The sequence below is a fragment of the Pteropus alecto genome, unplaced genomic scaffold (genome assembly GCF_000325575.1).
Source record: "Pteropus alecto unplaced genomic scaffold, ASM32557v1 scaffold40, whole genome shotgun sequence".
Taxonomy (NCBI): domain Eukaryota; kingdom Metazoa; phylum Chordata; class Mammalia; order Chiroptera; family Pteropodidae; genus Pteropus; species Pteropus alecto.
This window is the reverse complement of record NW_006431919.1, coordinates 1625963-1650412: the sequence shown is the minus strand read 5'-3', so window position 1 is coordinate 1650412 and position 24450 is coordinate 1625963. Positions and strand designations below refer to the sequence as shown.

Genomic DNA, 24450 nt, shown 5'->3' with positions numbered 1-24450 from the left:
TTTTACAAAAATAAGTACCAAGATCCAAAACCTAGGATGGCCTCTCCTGCTGCTGATGTCTTGGAAGGCATCTCTGCTCTCTCCTCCCTCACATCAGCCTCCTTCCCGATGCCCTGGCTCCATCCCTAGGATGACAGTACCTCACGCTGCCAAAGGAGACTCATATTTGCCGGTGTGGACACATGGAGACAAGCTGAAGTGTTGCGGTTTTCTCAAAGTGCTTTTATTGGTTCAATGCAAAGTCAGCCTCTGCCTACTTCCTGGACATCGTGCGGCAAGCTCCCAATGGCTCCCTGTCCCCATCTGCTTTGGGTATCTCTGTGCACATGGGTTTCCCAGCTCCCAAGCTCTCCCTCCACTTACCCTGTACCTCTGAACTTGGCACACGGTCCTGAAGCCCATCTGTGTGTGCAAATGCCTCAGGAACTTGGAGACCAGCTTAAACATATTGCACATAAGTACTAACCAGTTTCCTTCCACCCCACTGGGAAAGGGTGAGCAGGACCGTCTTCTTTGGCCAATGAAACCAACAGGTTTACTTTATTTGCTACTGTACATCTAATTTCCTTCCTTGGTCATATCTGAGGGCAACTGCTACATCTCGAATACTAAGAAAATTACTGCAGTTTTGACATCAAGTGAGTCAAATCAACAAATTCTCTGGAGTGGCTTCTGCTTCACAGTTGGGATGACCTATCTCTCAAGCTGCAGGCTCAGCTGTGATTTCAACTGAACCCAAGGCCTGGAATGGGGTTTCGACCTGTTCATGCAGAAAGACTTCGCTGTCATTGCCTTCCCTGCCTGTTCCATTCCCCGCCCGCATGGCAGCTTGGGCATGTGTATTGTACACGCCTAGAAGAAACTGCCCTCAGAACATCAAGAGGCATAGGCTTTAGGCAGCAAAAGAAACCTTACTGCATCATCTCTTCCCACATCGGGACTTGGGTACTGAGTCTTTGAGCTCGGAGCATTCCTTCCTTTCCCCTCCCTCTCCCGAAGCCCCCAAAGCCTTGCCTCTCTCCCAAGCATGTCCCACATGCCACGCTGCCAGATCTCATGGCAGGTGCAGACACCTGACGGGTGCTTTTAGACACCAAGGAGTTTTCCGATTGGGGGGCAAGGTATAAAGGGGTTAGGGGGTGGGAGACTTAGCTACACTCCATCCACTCATATTCTTTACTTCTTTGATGCATTTTCCTTCGATAACCAGAGCCCCCGAGAGTGAGGATTCTGATTCAGCCTTGTATCGACTGAAGAAGGAGATGGAAGAATTCCACTTAGCGGTTGGATCGGATATTTTTGGAAAACACCAGCACAGCACAGAGATAGACAGTACATGCTGCCTTGCGTGGGCAGCTACCGACACGGTCTATAGTAAGCTGTATGCCAATCACATGTAAACATCATTGAGAGCAAATACTAGGACAGAGCTACAACGAGATGGTTGCCAATGGCAGCTGCTCCCTCTGGGTTACTGCTTAAGTTGGTGGGAGAGAGACCAAGGTTTGCTCGTTTTCCTGGAGAGACCTTGGAGCCTCCTTGGTAAATAATACACAGCACCGAATGAGTCTTCTGGATAGAGGTGGTCTGCAGGATCAGTCAGCTTTGGAACCTGTTGCCTTTCCGGTACGGGATGGTGAGCAGAAACTGCGTGATATCCTCGGCAGGCACCCTCTCATCAGCAGCCCCCAGCTCTGACCTTAGGCACGTCACACCCCACTGCCTTGCTCAGATCTCTGCTCTGTTCAAGGGCCAAGTTTAAGTAACTTTAAGACCCCTGTATTAACCTGACGAGAAAGGACAGCTTCAGCTGACCCAGAGGAGGGGAGAGGCTTGTCCTTCACTAAAAATCTGAATTTCTTTACCCTAAGGCACCACCTGCCCAGCGTAGAACTTCTGGCCTAGCGCAATCGAGGAAGAAGCCAATAGGAGGGGCTTAGACATGACCTAGCCCCACTCTGAATCTAGAGTTCTTTCCTATCGGCTTCCAGAGGGCAGGCAGCAGACGGATTTAAATTCTATTCTGTGCCATTCTATTCCACAGCCATTTATTGTGTGCCTACTGTGTGCTAGGCAGTGAATAGCTATAAAAGGAATTTAAAATGTTCAGGTCTGTGCTGTGGAAAGTTCCTTTTTTTTGGTCCATCCTCATAAACCCTGCCTTGCCAAACACGTTCATGTCTGCTATTCCACTCCCCACCCCCACCCCAAATGGGATTGTGTGTCACAGAAATATTGGGAATTGTATGCCAAAGAATGGCTTTAGGGGAATTTTCTCTCATCCATCACGACATGACAGACAAAGATGGGCTAGCACGAAACCCAGCCACCATATCGTTGTGTTATGGAAACCTTTCGAAAATTAGACCAGGATGTCGAATAGGTTAATGTCTGCTCAGAGCACTGTGCCGAGGTTTCTAACGACAGGACCAGGCTCAAAGAACATGAGTGCTGTGGTAGATAAGTTGTGTCTGTCTCTGGCCAAGGCTGTGGCTGTAGTGACACACGTACAGTGTATTTGCCATCTTGAGCTAGACACTGCCTTAGCAGAAGCTAAGACTGTTAGGGCTGGCAGGGACTTTGGAGAACAACTTGACTAATTCTCCCCCTCAGTCCCTTTCACAGAAAATGAAATTGGGGCTCAAAGAGGTCAAATGACTTGACGCACAGAAGCTCAAATTCCCTGTTGTCTTTAAAGCATGTCTCCTCCAGCCTCCTCTGTGGGCTTGGAGTATGCTCACTACCCAGTACAAGTTCATCGGCTCTGTTTACGTACTGAGGTATTTAAAAATCTTAAAAAAAAAAAAAATCAACTACCAATTCTCAAAGAACTAGGCCTGGCACTAGCAATACATTAAATTAGCTTGTTTAGTTTAATGAGTCAATTTCGAACTTTTTTTTAAACAGCAGGACCTTTTTTCTTTTCTTTTCAAATATAAAATTTTCCCAAGGAACCCTGATGTCTGAAAAAAATCAAGCTGGAGCTACTCTGAGGCAGAAGCAACATGCTCACACCCTGCCTGGCCATGCTCTCCCTCACGGGTGGCCCCCAAGGCACCTGCAGAACATCCAAGCTGGACATGGCTTTGAATCACTCAAGAACACAAATTTTAAAGTAAAATCCAATTAGCATGTTGTCTAAGTTTCAAAGGAGCTTAGAGATTGTCTTATCTGTCCCCAACCCTCACATCCTCTTCCTGCTCCCCTTTCCCCACACCCCCAAAACAACTTTACAACTGAGGAAAAAGAAAGATCAGGTGAAGGGAGTAATACGGGTTGGTGACTGGCCCCAAAAGGATGACTGCTCTCAGATCGCCTCTCCATGCCACTCCAGATGTGTCACTGAAGCCCTAATGGTATGTCCACAGGTGGAGGCAAACCACAGGACCAAAACACATACCAGAACTTGAACTCACCAAATGCTGGCAGTCAGCTGTTGACTTAACTGCCACAATGAGCCTGTAGGCTTTTAGCTTGTTGCCCAATTCAGCTGAACTCACCTCTACCTACCAGCTCCTGAAATGTTACATCTTTGCTCCAGCTATGCAGGAGCATGGGCTCAGGAATCAGGGGGCCTGGGCTGGGTCACTGCTCTGCCCTCTCACTGGCTGTGGGACCTCAGGCAAGTCATTTCACCTCTTGGGGTACTGCCTACCTCACCTGGAAAAACAGAAATAACATAACTCACCCTGCCTTTCTTACAAGGTCCGCAAAGGTCTTGGCCTCTTGGAAGGACTCATGGCCAGGTGGAAACTCTAAGTGAGACCTGGGCACCAAGTGAGGGCTCTGATTGTAATTGGACCCAAACTCGCTCAATGAGAGACAGAGCAGGGCTTGGCAGAAAAGGCCCAGAAACATCTCTCCACTGCTCCTCGTTGTGGCTGCAGGCCACACCTCCCCTGGGACCAGTCTACTGGCCACCCAGAACCTCTGGGGCATTCTGGTAAAGGGAGCAGAGCAGCTCAGTGGCAAACACCTCACAACAGTGCATAGTTAAAAAATCAAGGAAGCAATACAATAACCCCAGGCACAGTACATCTGAGCCATAAATACATTATTTTAAGGATATACTTTTTTTTTTTCAATTAAAAATGAGTTTATAATCCTGATTCTATTCACAAGTAACAATTTCATCATCACACACTACAGACAAGAAATGTTGTGGTGAACACGGCTGCACGTCTACAAGGGGAAGTCGGTCGGGAAGGAAGGGCAGATGGGTGACTGACCCAGCACTTGGAGACGCATCCGGGACAATCCGTCAGAAGCGAGGATGCTAATGTGGCAGTGGAACGTCAACACCATGGAAACTCACAGACAGAAGCAGCTTTGTTCAATGTAAACATTGATTTTTTTTTTTAAAGGACAGCAGTTTCAAGTCTCTCTCGCTCTCATGTGTGCTCTCTCACACGCTCGCTCTCTCTCCTTCTCATATACTCATTTTCTTTGAAAACGTAAACATATTGAAAGGGCCTTGTCTGAGGTATTGAGGTATTCCTCGAAGGTTAAGGCTGTTATCAGTGCAGGCTTTGCTGGGCCTCCTTCAGTAAGCTGTCAAAATCCATGGCTTCGTACTTGTTTTTCACTGACGCAGGAAGGGCCTCTTCTGAATTGGAATCTGGGCAGGGGGGTGGAGGAGTCAGTGAGTGGGAAAGGCCAGCAACTTAGAAAGGCCAGATGATCAGAAAATCTGCCACCAGGGGCAGCCCCACGGAGCTGATGTGGCCCAAAGCCTCAGAGAACACTGGACAGCGAGCATTGGTTCTGCCATTCTGCTGTGGCATCTGTGTCGTGTTACCTATGTCTCAGGGCCTCAGCTGCCCTGTTTGTAGGATGGGGGTGAAGGGCTGAACTAGAGCACCCCAGAGCTCCTTCCCAGCTCTGATATGCTATACTCTATAGATAAGAAACTAGGTCCCAGGTGGAGCGCTGCCTGGCCTAGGTCCCCTGACGCTCAGCCCTGCACTATGGAGGCTGCCTCAGACTCTCTCCTACAAATAATTCTCTCCTGAATTGTACTTCTTTGTCCTTTTTCACCAATTTGTCCCCAAATTATGAGGGCATGGTGACAATATTGTTTCACCGTGGCCCCTTAATGGACAAGGCTGCTGCCTGTTGGGGCCATCATGGAATGGCCTTCAAGAGGGCAGAGCAGCTACCGGCCCTGTGAGGTCAAAGAAACAGTATTGACGGTTCTGCCAGCTGGCTGTGAACACAAGATTGGCCCTTCCAAGAGGCCACGGGAGGCCTGAATCTTTTTGATGGACCACAGGCCAGAAGATAAAATCAAGATGGCAGCCTCCAGGCGAAGTGGCTGCAAAGTTAACACCAATCAGCACACTGGAGCTTGGATGTGGGAGCCAGGTCCAGACGGGGCTCCAGGTCTGGGTTTCATCAAGGGAGGTCTGTGCCCCTCGTGCTTTGGGTCTTACTGGAATGAGGCGGGGCCCTGCGTCCTTACCGTAGTCGGTGTGTCTGGGCCAGCAGAAGCGCCGGAGTCCCCCGTAGCTCAGCTGGAAGGAAGGCTCATTGCGCTTGCGCAGGGCCGCGCCGTTCCTCAGAGAGAGGGCGGCGTGCTCAGAACGCCGGTAAGTAATGAAGCCGTACTTCTCGCCCCTGGGGGAGGAGAAGGGGACCGTGTTACTGGGCCATTTGCCTCATGTCGTGTTATGGCCCCATCCTAGCACTCCCACATCCTTCAAGACCAGCCTCAGTCACCACTCCTTTGGCTAGCCCTTCCTAATGTTGCCGGTATTCTGTGCACGTCTCACCTTCCGTGGTAGACATCTGTTGCATCTGCCTGCTCAGCATCCACTTCCCTTCCTCTGACAAAAGCACCACGTGCTCAACTGGGCGCAGGGTGCCAGGGTAAGCCACACGACTGTGGCCCTTTCTGGCCACAATGATTTGTTCAAGGATAAGCCTGTTGCCCAAAGTGGAACCCCAAAGAATCCATCCCAGGTCTGTGCTAGAACCAGGGAGGAGACTCCTGCTCCCCCTGGAAGTAGATAAAGCTTAGAGCTTGAGGCAGTCACTTTGCCACCAGGAGGGAAGCCTGCCTGAGAAGGATATCAAGGTGACGGGAGCCTAAAGTCAGTTCTACCCACCCCAACCCTGACTTTTCAGTTCCATGAACGCTAAGCAGACTCCTCAAGGGCAGAGACAGCATAGAGTTTCCCCACCACTCAGGACAGGCTCACCAACAGTACGTGCCCAATAAATGCTCAACTGAATCACATTTCCTGACCATCCTCTGAGCCAGGCCAAAGTTGGATGCCTTCTGCCTCTTTCAATGTCTGAGACTGGTAGTGTGTCTGAGACTTGTGTGTGCTTTTTAAAATCTTAACAAACTGACCCTTCTCTTTAGAGATTAATTTGCTGGCTGTTTTCACATGTTATCTCCATTTGATATCCTGAAGACTGCACATAAATGAAGAGTTCCATTTGTGTAATGACTCTTTAACGGTGGTAAAAACACATAACATAAAATTTACCATCTTTACTAGCTTTAAGTGTATAGTTTCATAGTGTTACATATGTTCAGATTGTTGTGCAGCAGACTTTCAGAAACGTTTCATCCTGCAAAGCTCTATACCATTAAGCCAACAGCTCCCTTTACCTCTTTCTCCCCAGTCCCTGGTACTCACCATTCTACCTTCTGTTTCTATGAATTTGACTATTCTAGGTACCTCGTGTAAGCGGAAGCACACAGTATCTGTCTTTTTTGTTGCTGGCTTCTTTCACTTAGCACAATGTCCTCAAGATTCATCCATGCTTATAGCATGTGACAGGATTTCCTTCCTTCTTAAGGCTGAATAATAATATTCCATCATACGCACATACCATATTTTCTTTATCCACTCATCTGCAGATGGATGGGTGGGTTGTTTCCACCTCTTGGCTATTGTGAATAATGGGGTTATGAACATGGGTGTGCAAAATATCTCTTTGAGATCTTGCTTTAGTTGTTTTGAGTAGATACCCAGAAATGAGATTGTTGGATCATATGGTAATTCTGTCTAATTTTTTTAGGAACCTCCCTACTGTTTTCCACAGTGGCTGTACCAGCTCACATTCCCACCAAGAGTGTACAAAGGTTCCCTTATATCTACATCCTCGCCAACACTTGTTATTATTCTCTGTAGCCCTCCTAAGGGATGTGTAATGATTCTTGTGCAGACACTATTTTCTCATTGAAGCTTTTAAAAATGTATTAAATTAGAATTTAAAAACATTAATAACTTAGTTTGCAAGTATAATGGAAGATGCTGACAAAATTTTGACATCTAAGTTGTGAATTTATATGCAACCCATTCTTGCAGACCACTGATAGATGAAACACTGCTTCCCCAGGTGAGTGAGGAAAAACCAGGCTGCCCAGCAGAGCGGGAGGTTCCAGGAGTGGTTGCTACAGAAGAATCGAGGGCTTGCAGCTCAGTGAGGTCCCCATGCAAGCGTGCCTCTAAGCCCCAGGGGCTGTTTGCTGCCCTTCACCAGCTCTTGAAGAACACAAATGGGCTGCAGATCTGGCTCTGTCACTAACTAGCTACTCAGTTAACTTGTCTGAGCTCCCCTGGAAAGGACAGCCATGGAAAGAATGAGTGCATTCGTCACAGGCATATTGGGACGTTTCAGAGAATGCACAGAAGTTGACTGGTACTTAGCAGACCATCAGCACGTGTTCACTGCTCTTACTGGGCTGCAGGATTCCTATTGATCTTGCTCCCGTGCCTGGCTCTCCGGGTCCAGGCTGTGGACTTTGTTAAACTTTTTTCCACAAATCTCAGGCATCTACTGTGTGGCCAGCCCTGGATCAGGACCTCTGCCCCTCCCTTCCCCCTCCCCTGCCATAGCTTGACTCCACTCACCTCTTGCTTCTCGTCAGCACCTGGCACTCTACAATCTCACCAAACACTTCGAAACGCCTCTTCAGCTCACGGGAGCTCATGTCGCTGGAGAGATTTCGAACATATACCACGCGGCCTTCGCCCTGCTCAAGAAGGGCGACACAGAGGAACCTAGTCATTACCTGGCTTCCTGGAGCCCCTCTGGTGGCGGGCTCCAATGGAGTCCTCGTCCCCAGTCCATGATGCCTGACTGAGCAAGCAACACCAGCTAGGACCAGAGTCAGAGAGAAAACAATGATAGTTGCTGTCCCAGAGGACCTGTCCTGCTGGAGGAGGGGGACCGCTGAGTGTCGAATGGGGAAGTGACCCCCAAAGGAAGCAACTGCTCCCTTGAAGGAAATGAGCAGAGACTGGGTGAAGAAAGAGAGGTGTTCATCACTGTTACTATAACTGCATGCTCAGTAGCTTCCATCTCGTTTCGAGTCTGCGGTGTTTTTGGTCGTGGGAGGTGTTGGGGTGGAAAGGCAAGTTGCTGAGGTGGCGGTGGGCAAGCACTGGGAGCCAGATTATAGAGGGAGTCAGAGCTGGCTGGGAGGAAAGCAGTCGGACAGGGGACATAGGGCTACTGAAGCCAATATTATCCTCGGTTTTGCCGGGGCAGTGTGTAGACACTGTGACTGAAGTCACCTTCAGGTGAGCTCAGTGCCATGCCTGTGGGCCCCTAGAACAGGCCAGTGGAGAGAAGGGGTGGGGGGAAGCCTAGCTGAAACCTCCCCTTCTCTCTTCTCCAATCTGAGATTCTTCCAGTTAAAGCTACTGCCATTGGAAGAGTCGCTTTGACCTCCTGGAGAAATTAAAGCATGATCCTGGGAACCTGTGCTCCTGTGGGCAAAACCAACAGGTTCTGGTTTGGACAGGTTTTCTCCGGGAGCAGGTTAAAACCAGTGATTCTGGAGCCATCCTATTCTCATACCACAGGCAGGGAGGAAAGCACAGGCCTGGGGTCCAGAGCAAGGCACTGCTGTCGGCAGTCACAGGAACTGTGCATCCCACACCAGGATACGGCTCAGTTAAGCTCAAAGTAGAAACCCCCTCCCCCAGCCTCCCTGCAGCTCCTTGACTTCCAGACACTTTCCTGCCGCTGCCCCACTCACTGTTCTCCTAAATCTTTGCTTGGCTGGCTCCTTTCATCCCTCAGGGCCCAAGTCCTTGTAGATGCCTCCCCAGACCATTATCAAAATACATCCTCCCCAACAGTCAAAACACGACTGTTTATTTCAGACGTTTTAGTGGTGACGTGATTAATTTCATAGCGCTTCACTCAATCTACATTTACAGTGTCTATTCCTTGTTTACGAGTCTGTTGCTTCTTCCTTCTGCCCCAACCACAGGAGTAGAGGCTTCATCTGACTTGTTCATATCTGCTGAGTGGTCACAAGTAGATTCCAAGAGGCCCTCTGAACAGCCTGTGGTTTTAAGCACCTAGGGTAGGCATACCTTTTCTGTGCCTCTGCTTCTGCTCCAAAGCACCCGTCATGGGGGGAAGCAATGAAGAATCTGTCATTTGTGCATCTGTCTTACATCCCCTTCCTTTCTAGTGACGTGGAGGGGCTGGCTCCACCCCCAACCCCCAAAGTTTCCCGATGAATTTTCCCTGTGGGGTGCTCTGCAGTAGGTTCGCCAGGCATGTGGACTGTGGACTGACTATGGGGGAGGATTAGGGAGGTGAGTGGGGAGCAAGGGATAGGTTCTCTTGGTCCCTTAGCCCTGATCAAGTGGGGGACCCTTAGGAAGCATAAGTGCAACTCCCTTGTGTACAGATGAGTAAACCAAGGCTCAGGGAAGCTTGGAGACCTGCCCAAGGTCACACAGAAGGTGGTGGCGGGACTGGCGCGTGGCCTGGTCGGCCTAGCTCTGCTGACCCCTTGGCCTCTGGAGGCCCTGACACTGGGCCCTGAATCACCACCAAGCGCATGCTTCACAGCCAGTCCCTTGGCTGCACTTTGCACGGTGCCACCTTTGATGCCCTTTGGTGACCTTTGTGATTTTTTAAATGAAAGAAATGTAATTATTTTCTGCAGGCCAAAGCTAGCCTCACAGGGTTTCAGGCCTATGAAGGCCCAGTCCTTCCTGGCATCCCTGCTCGTTCCCATTCACTCCGGGCTCTGGGGCCCCAGGTCACTTACAATGGCCTTTTCTCGCCGCTTCCTGGCGTGCCGGACGCTTGGCGTTCCGTCTGAACACGGCCCTCTGCTCTCACATCTGTCAGTGAACAAGCAAAGCAGAGGCACTCACTCTCTGGAGGGACCAAATGGGATTTGGGGGGGCGGAGCTGCTCCAGGAGGCAAGGGACACCTCTCTACAACTCACTCACGAGGGTGGAACTGTTAGAACCCCTCCTGCAGAGGCCCAGCTGCCCCCTCAGCAGTGACAGCCTAGCGCCGTGTGTGGGTCCGAACACCGACACATGCCTTCTGCTACCTTCTGGGACTGGATGCCTGGGAACCACCGTGTGGTTGATAGGAACCCTTCTGAACCTGGCCTTTTTATGCTTTTAGGGATAGAAAGGCCCTTTCACTTCATCATCATATTTGATCTGATGAAAAAGAAAAACATTTTTGAGGACTTATGTTTTCCTATTTTCCAGATGAAAAGCCTGAGGCTCAGGTTCAGTATGAGATTTGCTGAAAGCTAGAATGTAGGGGAGCCAGAGGAAGGAGCTTTGCTGAATATAGACCCACTGCTCTCTAGTGGTTGGTGCCTGGCCCAGAAGCAACCCTTGCCATCACCGCCCCATGTCCAGTCCAGCCATCTGGCTACTTGGTCTGGATGCGCAGCTTGAAGAGGCACCTGGATGCCACATGCCTGCGCCTTCCTACCTGTCTGCATGCTGCCCTCTCCTCCAGAGGGCCAGGCTGCTGGAGTGCAGGGAGCATGGTATGTGAGGTGCGGCCGAGTCCCAGCTCTGCCACACACCGTCTGCATCCTTGTGGACACAGCGCAGAGGGGAAGAGCAGGGCTCTCAGCCTGTGCTTGTATACTGACTCTACCACCTGCCTGCTGGGTGACCTTGGGCCAAGTTACTTAAGCCCTCTCAGCTTCAGTTCATCTGTAAAATAGGGAGATTCTATTGTATCCACCTCCTTAGCCTTTTATGAGGATCAAGTTAGAAAATGCACATAAATACTATCCCAGGAACTGCTTGATAATCACATGCTGTATATTCTATTAAACCTTTTTGAGCCTCAGCTTCCTTACCTATAAAATGGGGATAAGAAGCAGATGCATCCTCCAAGTGCACCCGTGAAGCTCAAATAGGGTAATAGAGGAGGATGTGAAGTGCAGACTTTTAAGTGCTATACAACAATGTCATCATCATCTATTTGCAATGGAGTTGGCGGTTTCTCCACTTGAAGAGCTGAGAGTGACTGGAAGGTACCGTGGGATTTAGGGTTTGTGTTGTTAAACCAGCTCAAAGTGTTTCCCGTTGACCGGTGTTTGGTAGTGGAAGCACAGGTAAAGAAATGTGGGTCCGGAGAAGACTGATGACCAGTTTACCAGACTTACCTGCCAGGCAGCTAAACAGGAACAGCGTTAACCAATTAACTTTCTCTAGAGAGCAGAAAAAGCCAGCCTGAACTTGGCCCAAAAGCAAGAAGCGAGAAAGGAGAAGCCATGGGGGTTTCTACAGAGGCTCCCAACTCTTTGCCAGCAAGCCTATGGACGCAGGCCATCCCCACACACCCCCGAACCGGTCAGCGGGAGAAAGCCAGGCAGCTCCAGCTCTAGCTCTAGCCTTGGGGGCTGTATTTAAAGAGGAAGAGAACCTCAGTAGCTTCTGAACAAACGTTGCAGAAACAACGCCTAATGTGGACACCAAGTCATATAGCTCACAGCAACCACTGGGGAAAGAACGGCCAGAAAAAGGACTCAGAGAAGATGGCTCTGACTTGTCATCCTGGCTTACTGTATAGAAGGACTTTTAGAGAAATCATTGGGGAACTCATTTTCAGTAAGATAGTCCAGGGCTTCTTAACATTAGTGTCTGGAGAATGCCCTAAAATGGAATGTCCGGTAGATGTCTACGCACATATGAACGGGGAGAGGAGTCTTGCTTCAATCAGATTTTCAAACTGCTGGTATAGATATATAAAAAGAAAGCTGAATTTTTCTAAGGTATCTTTCTATTACCTAATTCTGGTGCTCAGAGTATGGCACTCTGGTGACTAGTCATCATCACCTGGGAACTTTGTAGAAATGCAAATTCTCCACCCCCAACCCTAGACCTACAGAATCAGACACTCAGTGGGTGGGACCCAGCCATCTGCATGGTAACCAGCCCTCCAGGTGACTCAGCGGCACAGCTCTGGACTCAAGGCTACCATCTAGTGGCCATTCACGTGCATCTCAGGCAGAGAGTTTGGGTCCTGCATCTATGGATGGACCTCAGGCCTCCTCCAGGAAGAGTCAGATCTTGCTGAGATGAGGAAAAGAAGCAACCTGTCTCCACTAAAATATGCCAGACCTCCATTCTTTCTGCCCAGCTCCCCGCTGACTTTTGGGCCAGCTCCCTCTGCAATCTGGTTCAGTGAGCAAAGATAAGCAAACAGGCTCATGACGCATCATCATCCCTGTGCGAAGAGCTCCCAGGGGGGCAGCTGACTGCGGAGAGTCACAGTGCGACTCAGCAACACCGAGAAATGAGAATAAACCTTACCACGGCTTTAAATCCAGGTATTTTTCAGAACACAGATTAGAATTATGCTAATCTTTTTACATGTAAGTGCCACATAGGCATTAAACTGTGTGGGTAGACATTATGTTTCCACAAAAACCTATCCACTTTACAAATTTAAAGCAGAAAACGGATGAATAAAGGATAAGTTCATTTAGACACAAAGCCACGAGTGGCCAGAAAGTAGGTGTTCTTCCTTTCCTGAGGCCAGGACATTTGGGTCGCTCCCGACTGTCACTCAGCGGGCTTTGCTTACCTCCAGGCCTGTAACCAGAACACAGACCACACAAAGAAACACAGCCCTGGTGTCAAGGCTCTTCCCTCTCCTGGCCCCCTGGGAACTGGAGTCCTCAGCTGCCCATCATCCCTCCTGAGGCCACCCATCCATACCTGAAGGTCCTTTGGGTGGCTGGTGACCGGGAGCGGCAGGATGAGGAGCCGGAGCTGGAGCGGCTGCGGGAACAGAGCCGCCGACTGGCCTTGCTTGGTGGGCTCTGGTAGGGGCAGTGGTCAGAATGAGGGGGGCTGACCCCTGAGTCCTCTTCATCGTCCTCCTCCTCCTCCTCCTCCAGGAGGAAGCTGCTCTCACCACTGCTGCTGCTGCTGTCATCGACAATGTCATATGAGCCGCCGACTGGCCTTGCTTGGTGGGCTCTGGTAGGGGCAGTGGTCAGAATGAGGGGGGCTGACCCCTGAGTCCTCTTCATCGTCCTCCTCCTCCTCCTCCTCCAGGAGGAAGCTGCTCTCACCACTGCTGCTGCTGCTGTCCTCAAAGACAGTGTCATATTCGGGGCTCTTGCAGGAGGCCAGCTCTTCATCCTCCAGGGCGGCCTCCAGGAGCCCAAAGTGCTTGGTGAGGCTGGCGCGGATCTCGTGGTCTCTCAGCAGCAGATTGTCCTTGGGAGATGCACCTGCGTCACAGCTTCTGCTTTCCTCCCTACCGGAGGCCTGCACCGCAGCCCGCAGGGCACCTTGCTGGGGCCAGTCCTCAAGGTGGACCCCAGATGGCTCCCAGGACCTCAGCACCTTCCTCTGCAGGGCACCCTCTGGCTTGAGCACCTGGCAGTAGTCATGGTCTCCAAAGGAACAGGAGAAGGGGCGCTTCTGACCAGCCTGGGAGGCTGGCTGGGCTGTGGCATGCCGCAGGTGGGACAGGAGCTCACTTCGCTCCGGGTGCTTCTTTGGCAGCTTGTGGGCCGCCCCTGTGGCCGCCCCGAGCTGGAGGCCCTCTGGGGTGGGGAGGCTGGGAGCTACGTCCTTGCCTGGGCTGTGCTTGATGTCTGGCTTGAAGGGGTCCTCCTCTGTGGGCTTGTATGGAGGTGTGGTGGGTGGGGTGAGTCCTACCCATGCAAAAGGAGAAGCACATGAAGTAGAGACAGATCACTGAAACCCTAGTTTGGGATGGCAAAGTGTGCCCCCACTTCCCCAACCCAATGTATGGCGGGCACCACTAATGGGTCACCATACTGCGGGATGAGCCTGGACATGGCCTGGGCTCCTCACACAGTCCATCATCAATTCTTTGGAGCCAGCATGTGATGAAATCCATTTGCCATCCATTCTGTAGCATGACAATGGTAGCTGAAGCCTCCAGGTGGTCCAGGCATTCAACAAGCTCCCTCAACTCTTCTTCCCAACAGCCTCTGACGTCTCCCAGGGGAGAGAGGGAACAGGCACCACAGAAAACCTCCCACCTAGATTTGACCACCAGTGTCCTTAGTGCTCCTGAATCTAACGTTAGCCTCTATCCTCCCCCAGAAGGAATTTGCTAAAATGTCACAAATCGCTTCCTCTCTGGGGCTCCCGAAGTCTACAGGATCCAGACGGAATCCCTCAGCCTGGCATTCCTCTTAGCCTTTTGCGGTTGCTCTTTGCTGACCCCCTAGTTCTGCCATGTCACGATGTCAGGTGACCAGTGTTCTCGAGTGCACCTGAACTTTCTCTCCTCTGTGCCTACACTCACATCGACGCTGCCGCCGAGGAGGCCCTCCCCTTGTCGCTCCAACTTCTACTCATTCTGCAACCCCAGCTCAAGTGCCCCCTCCTCCGAGTGCCCTGCAAATCCGCCCAGGCCCCGCTCCTGCCCCCCACACCTCACCTCTGTGCTCCCAGAGCTCTTGCACCCATTTTGGAACCAGTGCACACAGAACAGTACTCGTCGCAGTGTGAGTCTGTCTCCCACACAAGACTGTGGCTCTTTCTTTTCTGACCCCAACATCAGCTCACGTGCTGGCTGTTGGCAGCTGAACAGCTGAGCCGGGCCCTGAGCCTCCTCCTTATAATGCCCTCGTTGTGTATCTCAAAACCCAGTGTGGCCTATGATGTAGTGGCAGGGAGGGCTCACTGGGGCACCCCTTACTGCCTGAGGGGCTGCTCAGTATGGGGGACTCATTGCTAGGGGTCTTGCCAGCTCCCCCATGGGCATCCCACAGCTGAGCCCCTGGCTCACCTGCCGTGCCACAGAGCTCCACCGTCAAGGTCTGCTCAAAGCTCTTCTTGCCAAAAGGAGGATCGCTGGTAGGGACAGGGAGGACAGAAAGGAAAGAGGCCAGTCAGCAGCAGGCCCCACCTCCCTGAGCACCAGGAGGGCAAGGGGAACCTGTGACAGACCCTGGTTCTGCCGCCCGAGGAACTGAGGCCCGGGGAGAATTTGTTGGGGATGCCCTCCACCCCCATCCTGGCTCTTAGAGGAATTCAAAGCTGCATAGCTCTTTTAGGATACGCGGGACAGATCTACTGGAGCGTGGAGACAGGGCAAGCAGACAACTTCATTTTGCAGACCGAGCACCTGAGGCCCAGTGAAGGGCGCAGACCTGCCCGAAATCACGCAGCAGCATCAACTTTTCCCTGTGAAGAATAGAGTTCCTTCCCTGGGTCTGGAGAGGATGAGTTCTAAAAACAAACTCCTTTCTAAGGGAGCCCAGCTCCTGAGGGCCACACAGGACAACTGAGGGCATGGGCACGGGGCCAGGCCAGCCCCCCAACATACACCCTCAACAGGATGAGGTCTCATGGAATAATAAACCAATAATTTCCAAAAATTTACCTTTGTGACAAGGTCAGCATGAGGCACCTGGGAGAGTCTGAAAAGAAAAAAATATATATATTAAGGTTCTTCAACATGGCATTGCTAGCCAATGTTTCCTTCTGGAGAAGACCCCAAGCACAGGTATGCGACCCGAAAACCTCTGTCATTTTTAGGGAAGGGCAAGGACAACTCAAAGCCACCTTCTTTCCCAGGGTGGGAAACAACATGAACCACTACAGGATCAACGGGATTTTGCAGAAAAGAGAAGGGTACGAGGGCGACCCCTTCTGGCCACACAGTGTAGCACTGCCGGGCGGAGCTTGCTCCCAAGGCCAGGAGCTGTGGGCTCTGACACAGTTGGATGCAGGACTAACTAGCTGAAGGAATCGCTGTGCCTCCGTTTGTGTCTTAAAATGAAGAGTATAACAGAACCTACCACACAGGCTTCCTGTGAGAAGTCGATGGGGATAATCTGTGATAGACCAGTGCTTGGCACAGTAAGTACATAATAGATAAATGTTATTATCACCCCTACGATTACCATTTAAAATTCAACTTCACTGTGGAGCTGAATGTATAGAAACACCTTCTGACACATCATCACCCAGGAAGTCTTCTTCGGAGCACTTATCACAATATGTCATTGTCTTCCTTTTTTGCTTACTTTTGGATCGCCCGTCTCCCTCACTGAAACACAAGTCCCATCAAGGCAGGCATCTCACGCCTTGTTCATTAAGTGGCGCCTGGCCCATGCATAATGGAAAACTCAGAGATTTGGGGGTGATGCCTGAAGACCCGCCCAACGAGCCATCATATAGAAAGGGAAGTTGAGAGCCAGAGAGGGGAAGGGACTTGCCCAGCAGTGGGGTACGCCGTGTCCCATCCCTGCCCCCTCTCTTGCAGACCACCGACTCCGACTACCTCTGGAAGGAAGCCGTGAGCAGCTGGGGTCCTCGTCTGTGTCCCCACAGCCACTCTCACAGGGGCTCTCCAGAGCCGGGATCTGGGGTCTCTGGAGTTGCTGCTGGTCTTGGCCACTGTCCTCATCCGTAGGGCTGCCCAGCTCCCCCTCCATGTCATAGGCCTCAGGAGCCAGGCCCAGCGAGGGCAGAGATCCTTGAGGCTCTGTGGAGACCAGCGATTCCTCGGTGAACGTCAGCCAGGGGCCCAGCTCAGGGTTCAGCCTCCTGGAACGCCGCACGGGGCACACCAGGCTCTCCAGCTTCCTCCCCAGCCTGGTCCATGGCGAGCCTCGGCCTAGCCTTTTCGGGCCCCACTCTTCCTCCTCCACTTCCTCCCCCTCCTCTTCTTTTTCTTCCTCCGCCTCGTCTTCCTCCTCTTGCTGCAGCCTGGCTGACCGGCTGACCCGTCCTTTCACCTCCAGCCTCAGTGGGCGCAGGCTGGGTCTGGGCCCAGTGCTTTTGGGTGAAGCGGCTATCCTCACCTCCTCCACTGGGGATGGGCGACCAGAGGAGGCCTGGCTGTCCTGGGGCCGGGGCCGGGGCTTGAGGGAGGCGTAGACAGGTGTGGCCAGGCGGTAGGGTTTGCTGACATCGCATAGGATGTCTTGAGCCAGAAGTTCCCTCAGGATGGAGAACTCAGCCCAGGAGGCTTTGGAAGGGTGCTGGGACCGGGCCCAGGGTCTGACCTGCTTGGAGGGGTTTCTGCAGGGCTGAGGGGCCGGCTCTGCGGCCTGGGGGGGCAGCTTCCTCTGGGGGAGGCAGTAAGTGTGCATGTAGCGAATGAGCTGTACCACCGCCTGCATGTTTTCCAGGGGAACCTGGGTACTGGGGCCTGCCGCACTCAGCACTGGGGAGTCCCGGGGAGAGGCTGGAGCTGGCTGGGGGCTCGGGCAGGCCTCACCCGGCTCCTCGTCCTCCTTGGCAGGGAGCCGGGGACTCAGTGGGGCTGGTGGCTGCAGGCCCCTATCTGGGGAGCAGGCTTTAGCCCGGAGGCAGGATGGCACGGAGACGAGGTGCTTATGCAGTTCTGTACAACTCCGGCTCTGAGACTGCATTGTGGGGGCCTTCTTTTCTTGGGTGCCGTCCACCTAGAGAGGGAAAGGGACCACAGTGAGGAGGAAGGCCCGCACTGCTCTCCCCCTCTGCCCCATCAGGCAGTGGCTACTGGCTAGGCCTAGCATGTCTCACCTGGATTATTGAAATCACCAGGTTTCATCCACCTTACCCCCAGCTTCCAGCACAGGGCCCAGCACCTGGCAGTGCTCAGGCAATGAGTGAAGGAATGAGCAGCCTCCTAACATGGACTTTGCCCCTTTCAGATTCACCGCAAAGCCTGCCCTGGCTGGCCATCCCTCTCTCCTGCACTACGGCCTTCAGTAAGAGCGCCAAAAAGTACATTAGTGGTTGCCTGGAGCAGGCGTGGGAACAGATTAACTGTAATGGAGGCACTGGGGATCTTCCCGGGATGATGGCAATGTTCTAAAACTGGGTTGTGGTCATGGCTGCACGACTCCGTAAATTCACTAAAAATCATTGACTTGTACTTCTAAAACAGGTGCCTTTTAGGATATGTAAGTGGCACCTCCATAAAGCTTTTTAAAAAAGAAAAGAAAAATTCAGTAGCTACCCAGTACCCATCAGATAAAAGGGCCGAGGCCCCTCGGCCAGGTGTTAAGGGCCTTCTGCAGTCCAGCCCTGCCGACAGCTCTCCCTAGCCTTATCTATCCCCACTTGTCCATACGGGGCATTTCCTCCAGTGCACTTGTCTCTTTGCTGGGCTCAGATGACTGTCAGGTGTCTCTCACATTCCTGGGGCACTTCCTAGCTTCCTAGAGGACAAAGAGCTGGCTCCCCAAAAAGCTTAGCTGCTGCCCCCTTGACAGATGGAACATGAGGGGCAGGCCTTTATTTTCGGAAAGCAGCCAGGACAGGTAGAGAGAGGGCACAGGGACAGGACCCCACCCCAAGGGGAGCCCAGGCAGGGGACAGGTTCCTACACAGAGCCACCATTGGAGAGAGATGCCATCTGATTCTGCCCTCAGGGTGTGGGATTGTAGGCAACAGTCCCTTTAGGAGTGTCCCAGGCCAAGAGCAGAAGGGCTGAGCAGAGGCTTTGAGTAACAGGAACTCCGGAAAATCACCTCTGAAACCTCTCCTTGGAAGCCTTATAAGATGGAGCCCAAGGAGGAAGTGAGACTCGCTTCACTCCTGGGTGTTTGCGATAGAGTTTTCAACTCCCCAGTGGCTCCCTCAAAAGGAAATCCACACCCCTTATTGTGGTCTCCACAACCATGAGCTCTTATGTTTTGGGCTGTCACCCCATTAGAATTAGCCACCTGAGGGCAGGCCACATCTTCCTGGTCCTTAATCTAACCCAGTGCCTAACACCAACACCGTGCCTGGAACATGGACGTGTACAAGAACAGTCAGGGCTCTTTCTAGAATCTCAAACTGTCCTAGGTCTCAAGAAGTGCCCAGCACGCCAGCTACAAGGCCGTGTGAGGAGCAAGGAGGGGACTGGAAGTTGATCGAACTTGATATCCCTAACGAGAGCTAATGGTTGTACCTCCCACAAGCTACCTGGGGGCCCAGGTGGGCTTGGGGGCATGTGCAAAAATACCTTGACACAAGGCCGCTGACTTTGGGACCTGAGGCCTGCCTGGCACCAGGCGGTCCCTTCCTTCTGAGTGTCAGAGCTTGATGCTGGGTAGGAGGTGGCGAGCAGGAGCTTCTGCAGCTGCGGGAGAAGCAGAGGGGAGAGGAGCTGGGGCTGAGCTGTAGCCAGGAGACATGGAGAAGCAACGTGGGTAGAGGCCTGAACCTGAGCTAGCCCCTCGGGACTGACCACACCCTGACCTGGGTCATCATGGGACCATGGGAAGAACACAGGATGGGCATTTAATGACCTAGAATACATCCCCAATATATTAAGCACAGAGAGCAGATTGTCTAACAACCCCAAACACATATAAGCATCCCAATAAAATGTACAATCCTTTTCAGATTTAATTACCTAAGAAGAATATCTGTGACTTTGAGAAACCCAAACAGATCTTGGGTAATATCTGCCCGTTCTACTTTTAAATGTGGTGTATGTACTTTATTGGGACCCTCTGCATCTGCTTGTAACACACGCATGCACGCACACACAAAATCTGGAAGGCTGGCTACCACAATAATTCTTTGGCGTAGGATTCCAGCTGATTTTCCTTTTGTTCTTTTTGCTTATTCATGTTGTTTTTAAATTCGTTTTTTTGTTTTTGTTTTCGTTTTTTTTTTAAGTAGACTTCTAACTGGTGGGAAAAAATATACCACAAATACTAATGAGTAGACAATTAGAAGCAAGTCTCCTCCTGCCAAGGTCCCTTTCTCCACCCCAAAAGCAACTGCTATTAACCACTTTCTTGAGACTCTGTCATGAGGTGGGGTTCGATCACACAAGATTGTACACATACATAGCACCTCCAGCCCCCCAGCTGTCCCTACACAAGTGGACGCACACGATACTCAAGCTTGTCTGGCTCTCCTAATTTTTCTGTAAAAACTATGGAGACTCTTACACTTCTGCACCCAGAGAGCAGGTGCACAGCGCATCCCAACTGCGGGAGCCGGGAGCTGAGCGCACCAAAGGCCCACCAAAGACCCTGTCACAGGCAAGGTTGAGAATAAGTTCGGAAGTATGACAGGTTTTGCTATAGCGCTGAGTGCTTCCTCGGGGGACATGCGCTCCAGTCATCCCAGCGAGGAGTGCCAAAGCCTTGGGAACTGGAGAAAAGGCCATCCCACATACCTCTAGGAGCTGGAGGATTGCCCCGCCCCACCTAGACCCCAAACCAACACACACATGTGTGTGATCCTCTGACGTGGACCGGAGTGAAGGGACCTGGTCTGGCCCAGCCCAGCCCCAACTCAGCATGAGGCCTTGGGCGAGTGTTTTCCCTCTCCAGGCCTTGGCTTCTCCATTGGTATGACAAGGGCAGGTGAATGAAATGACTGGATCTGAGCCGCTTCGACTCAGGAGTCCCTCTAAGAATACACTAGACGCTGCTAACCTCAGAAAAACGCACAGGTATATAGAGGTCCGTGGGCCCCTGTCAGGCCATTGGTGGACTCTGTGGGATCCGTGACCCTGAGTTAAGAACTGGGCATTTGAATAACATCTCAGGGCCTTTCTAGGACTCTATCGGTGCGCTGGGAGTCTAGAGGGTGAGTCTGTTTCCTGTGTGCCTAGCACAGTGCCTGAGACAGGTGCTTGAAAACCTGTGTGGAATGGAGGCAGTTTAAGGCACGGGAAGGAACAACCTGTGACCAGCAGGGGTCGCTCTCTGCCTCTCGGAAATTTGGTCCCTCTCCAGAGCCCCAGCAGAAATGGCACTGAGATTCCTCATTACTAATGGTCGTGCTGGACTATTACTTAGATAGCATTTATTGAGCAACTTCTATGTGCTATGCACTGTTCTAAGTGCTTTACATATAGTACCTGCTGTATTCCTCCTCACAGCCTTTGAGATAGGCACTATTTTTGACCCCATGTTGCAGACCAGGAAGCTGAGTCAGGGAGAGGTTAGGGACACAAGCTGGGATTCAAACCCAGGAGGTCCGATGCCAGTTTGAAAGGAAGCAATACCCCCATCGGCAGGAGCCACAACGTGGGACTGAACATACTCATGTGTCCAGCACACACTAGCTGCTGGGGGTACTTAAAAGCAGCAGAAAAGAAGGAAAGACATTCTGGACCAGGAGGCAGAACATCTGGGCTCTAGCCTCTGCTGTGCGACCACAGAAGAGGCCCTCCCCACTCTGGGTGTCTGTTATCACATCGTTGGGCTTGATGGTCACTAACGGCCTTTCTAGCTCAAAACTCTCTGTGACTCAAGACTCCCCCCAGCTCTAACAGTCTCTAAGTTTCCAAATCTCGCCAGCCCCCAGGGGCCACAGCACCAAGGTGAGGAGCCTAAAACAGGTGAGTGTAGCTGGACTTCACACTCCGCCCGACACCTCAGCTTCCAATACACAAAGGGCAATGGCTTTGAGCAACCGAGGTCTAGAGCCCTCTGAGAATCTGATAAAAGCTGAGACCTTCTCCCGAGAAAGCACATCCTCATGTCCCGCATATACTTACACAGATAGCATTTAATTTTTGCTAGCGGTGGGGGGTGGGGGGGGGAACTGGTCCAACCTCTTTGGAGGGCAATCTGGAAATACCTGTCTAAACTGGAAAAATCACATTACCTGTAGACACAGAATTCCATTTCTAGGAATTTACCCACTTACATGTGGCAAAGGCCTGAACCAGGACAACGACTACAGCACTGTAGCAATAAAGCAGTTGAAACAAGATAAATATCCATTAACCAAGGAATTGATTAAATAAACTATGGTATAACCTATGCAGACAACAAAAAGGATGAAACAGAGCTACTTGTGCTCATCTGAAAGAGTTTCTAAGACACACAGTTCAATGAGAAAAGCGAGGTGCAGGAAGCGTATAATGTAGGCCCCCTTTTGTTGTTTAAAAAAAAAAAAACGGTGAAAGAGGAAAGTCACATAACAGATCAGTAAGCATGGAAACCTCCAGGGAAGGAAAAATCGATTGTGAGATGGGTAAGGAGGTTTTGCTTTAACTGTCCACATTTCCTGCTTAGATTTTTATTGTGTGTGTATGTATAATCTTTAGGAAAATGTTCGCATGTGATTTTAAGGGTTTGCAACACAAGGTGAATCCACGAAATCCCAAAGGGCCTACGGAATGCGGGTGAAGCCTCCGTGGCTAGTCCAGCTGTACAGGTGGAAAGGTGAGGCCCAGGGAGGCCTCGCACATCCAATCCAGGCTGTTTGCCGTGAACCCCACTCCCTACACCCACCACCCCTGAAACCAGGCACCACATCCCAGGCCACCACCATCACTTCAGCTGGAGATAGATTCTCACCAGTGAGAGCTCATCCACCTCAGGGGCCGGAGCCGGGGCCAGGGGCTCCAGGGAGGGGCTGGGGGGCGCAGACGAGGGGGCAGGCGAAACTGAGGTGCAGGATTGTGCATCTCTACCATCCAGAGCTGGGAAGGCGACCAGACCCACGTCATCTTCAGGGATGTCATCCAGGGTCTTGGTGAGTGCTGCCAGGAGGGCCTCATTCTCACTGTCAATTATCTGAAGTGAGGAGGGCAGGTGAAGCAGAGAGGGACTTGGTTAGTCAATACCTTGGGCTCATCCGACTTCATGGTGGAAACGTGCTCTGCTCGCACAGGCTGCACCACCATCACTGTCCTGCCAAACCCTTTCAGATGCTTCCTCCATCGGGTCCTCTCAGTATTGCTGGGATAGCAGATGGCCGGGGAATGTGTTATCGACTCCAAGAATCCCAGAAGTTTATGAACAGGCAGCAGGTGACACTGGAAATGGCCTTGCCCTGGGAATCCCAATCTGGGCTCTGCTGTTCATCAGCATGTGACCTCGGGCACAGAGCTGCCCCCTGAGAGACACCAAGGACAGTAGCTTGATGCTGCAGCCTCCCTTGTCCAACCCCTGGGACACAGCTCTGAGGCTAGTCTTTGCCATTGGTAGCAGCATCTATGGCAGGTCCCAGCCCCCATGACTCTGGGGCCCAAGAAGACAGTGGAAAGGCTGGAAGCTTCAGGGTTCAACGATGACAATAACAATCACAACTACTAATTTCCTGTGGGTTCCCAGGACTTGCTTGCCTCATTCATCATGGAGAGTTGTATGGTAGTTGAATTTGGGCTCTGGAGCTGGGATTGAATCCCAGATCCTCTACTTATCAATGGTGGGTCCTTAGTTTTTTCATCTGTCGAATGGAATAACAACTGTACCTACTTCATAAGGTCATCGTTGAGGACTAAATGAGTTAACATATGTAAGATGCTTAGGAAATAGTGCCAGGCACATGATAAGTACTCATTGCTATTACTACTACTACTACTGTGATGGTGATGGTGATGATATTGATGGTTGTTATGATGATGGTGATGATTGTGGTAATGATGATAGAGATGATGGTGGTGGTGGTAGTGGTTGTGGCACTTTCTCCCCATCTCTTCCCTTCCTCTCTTCCCCTAACACATACATACTGAATGGCTGCTCCATGCCTGGCATTGTCTTGGCACTGGAGATTTATCATGCCAAGGCTGATATAGCCCCTGCCCTCATGAAGCTTATACTCCAGTGTAGAAAAGAGTTAAACAGAGAAACGAACGAGATCAAAGAGTGAGAAAGACTGGAAAGAAAATAAAAGGAAGCTGTGATGGAGAATGAGAACACGGTATGAAGCTTTACAGGCTGTTTTCAAGGTCAACGAAGACGGCTCTGAGCAGCTGAAACTTAAACTTAGGCTGAAAGTTGAGGAGGCACCAGCCAGGCAAAGGGTAGAGGAAAGAAGATTCCAGGCAAAGGGAAAAGCGAGTGCAAAGTCCTGGGACAAAGAATTTGGTCGATGAGAGGAACAGAAAGGCTCGGCAAATACTGTCACAGGTAAACCTCACAACAGCTCCTGAGAGGGATGTACTATTCTAACTTCCATTTTGCAGATGAGGCAACTGAGGCTCTTGGAGGTTGAGCGAGCTGTCCAGGGTCATACAACAAACCCAGAACAGGCAGGGCTTAGACCAACCAAGCACACCAGGCACAGATAAACCAAGACCCTTCCTTCTCTGGTGTCTAAGACCTATAACAAGGAGGGTCAGTGAGCACACTTCCAGCCCACTCAGACATCAGCCCACCGCCCCCACACCCAGAAGCCCAGGAGTCCAGAGATCACACCGCCTCTAGGTGAGGCAGCGAGCACCTGATTTAGTAAACCCTGGTTGCTGGGCCTGTTCTGGTGGGAAGCACATTAGGTCACATGATGCCTCCGCACTCTTTC

The 24450-nt window shown here is 51.4% G+C and overlaps 1 protein-coding gene across 5 annotated transcripts in view; it reads right to left on the bottom strand.

Moving 5' to 3' along the window:
- PPARGC1B (PPARG coactivator 1 beta) overlaps positions 1–24450 on the bottom strand; it is a 97164-nt gene continuing 72714 nt past the window's right edge. The window contains exons 3-13 of one of the 5 annotated variants that reach the window (XM_015585331.2): positions 22503–22721; positions 19193–19309; positions 16532–17660; positions 15629–15665; positions 15032–15096; positions 13222–13922; positions 12973–13061; positions 10034–10109; positions 7869–7993; positions 5462–5616; positions 1–4618 (exon numbers count right to left, since the gene is read on the bottom strand). In XM_015585331.2, coding sequence (XP_015440817.1) covers positions 4518–4618; positions 5462–5616; positions 7869–7993; positions 10034–10109; positions 12973–13061; positions 13222–13922; positions 15032–15096; positions 15629–15665; positions 16532–17660; positions 19193–19309; positions 22503–22721 — 2814 coding nt within the window. In that variant the 3' untranslated portion in view covers positions 1–4517. Of the gene's footprint in view, positions 4619–5461; positions 5617–7868; positions 7994–10033; positions 10110–12972; positions 13134–13221; positions 13923–15031; positions 15097–15628; positions 15666–16531; positions 17661–19192; positions 19310–22502; positions 22722–24450 lie in introns of those variants that run through there. The other 4 variants (XM_015585332.2, XM_015585334.2, XM_015585333.2 and 1 more) reach the window with 4 other exon arrangements.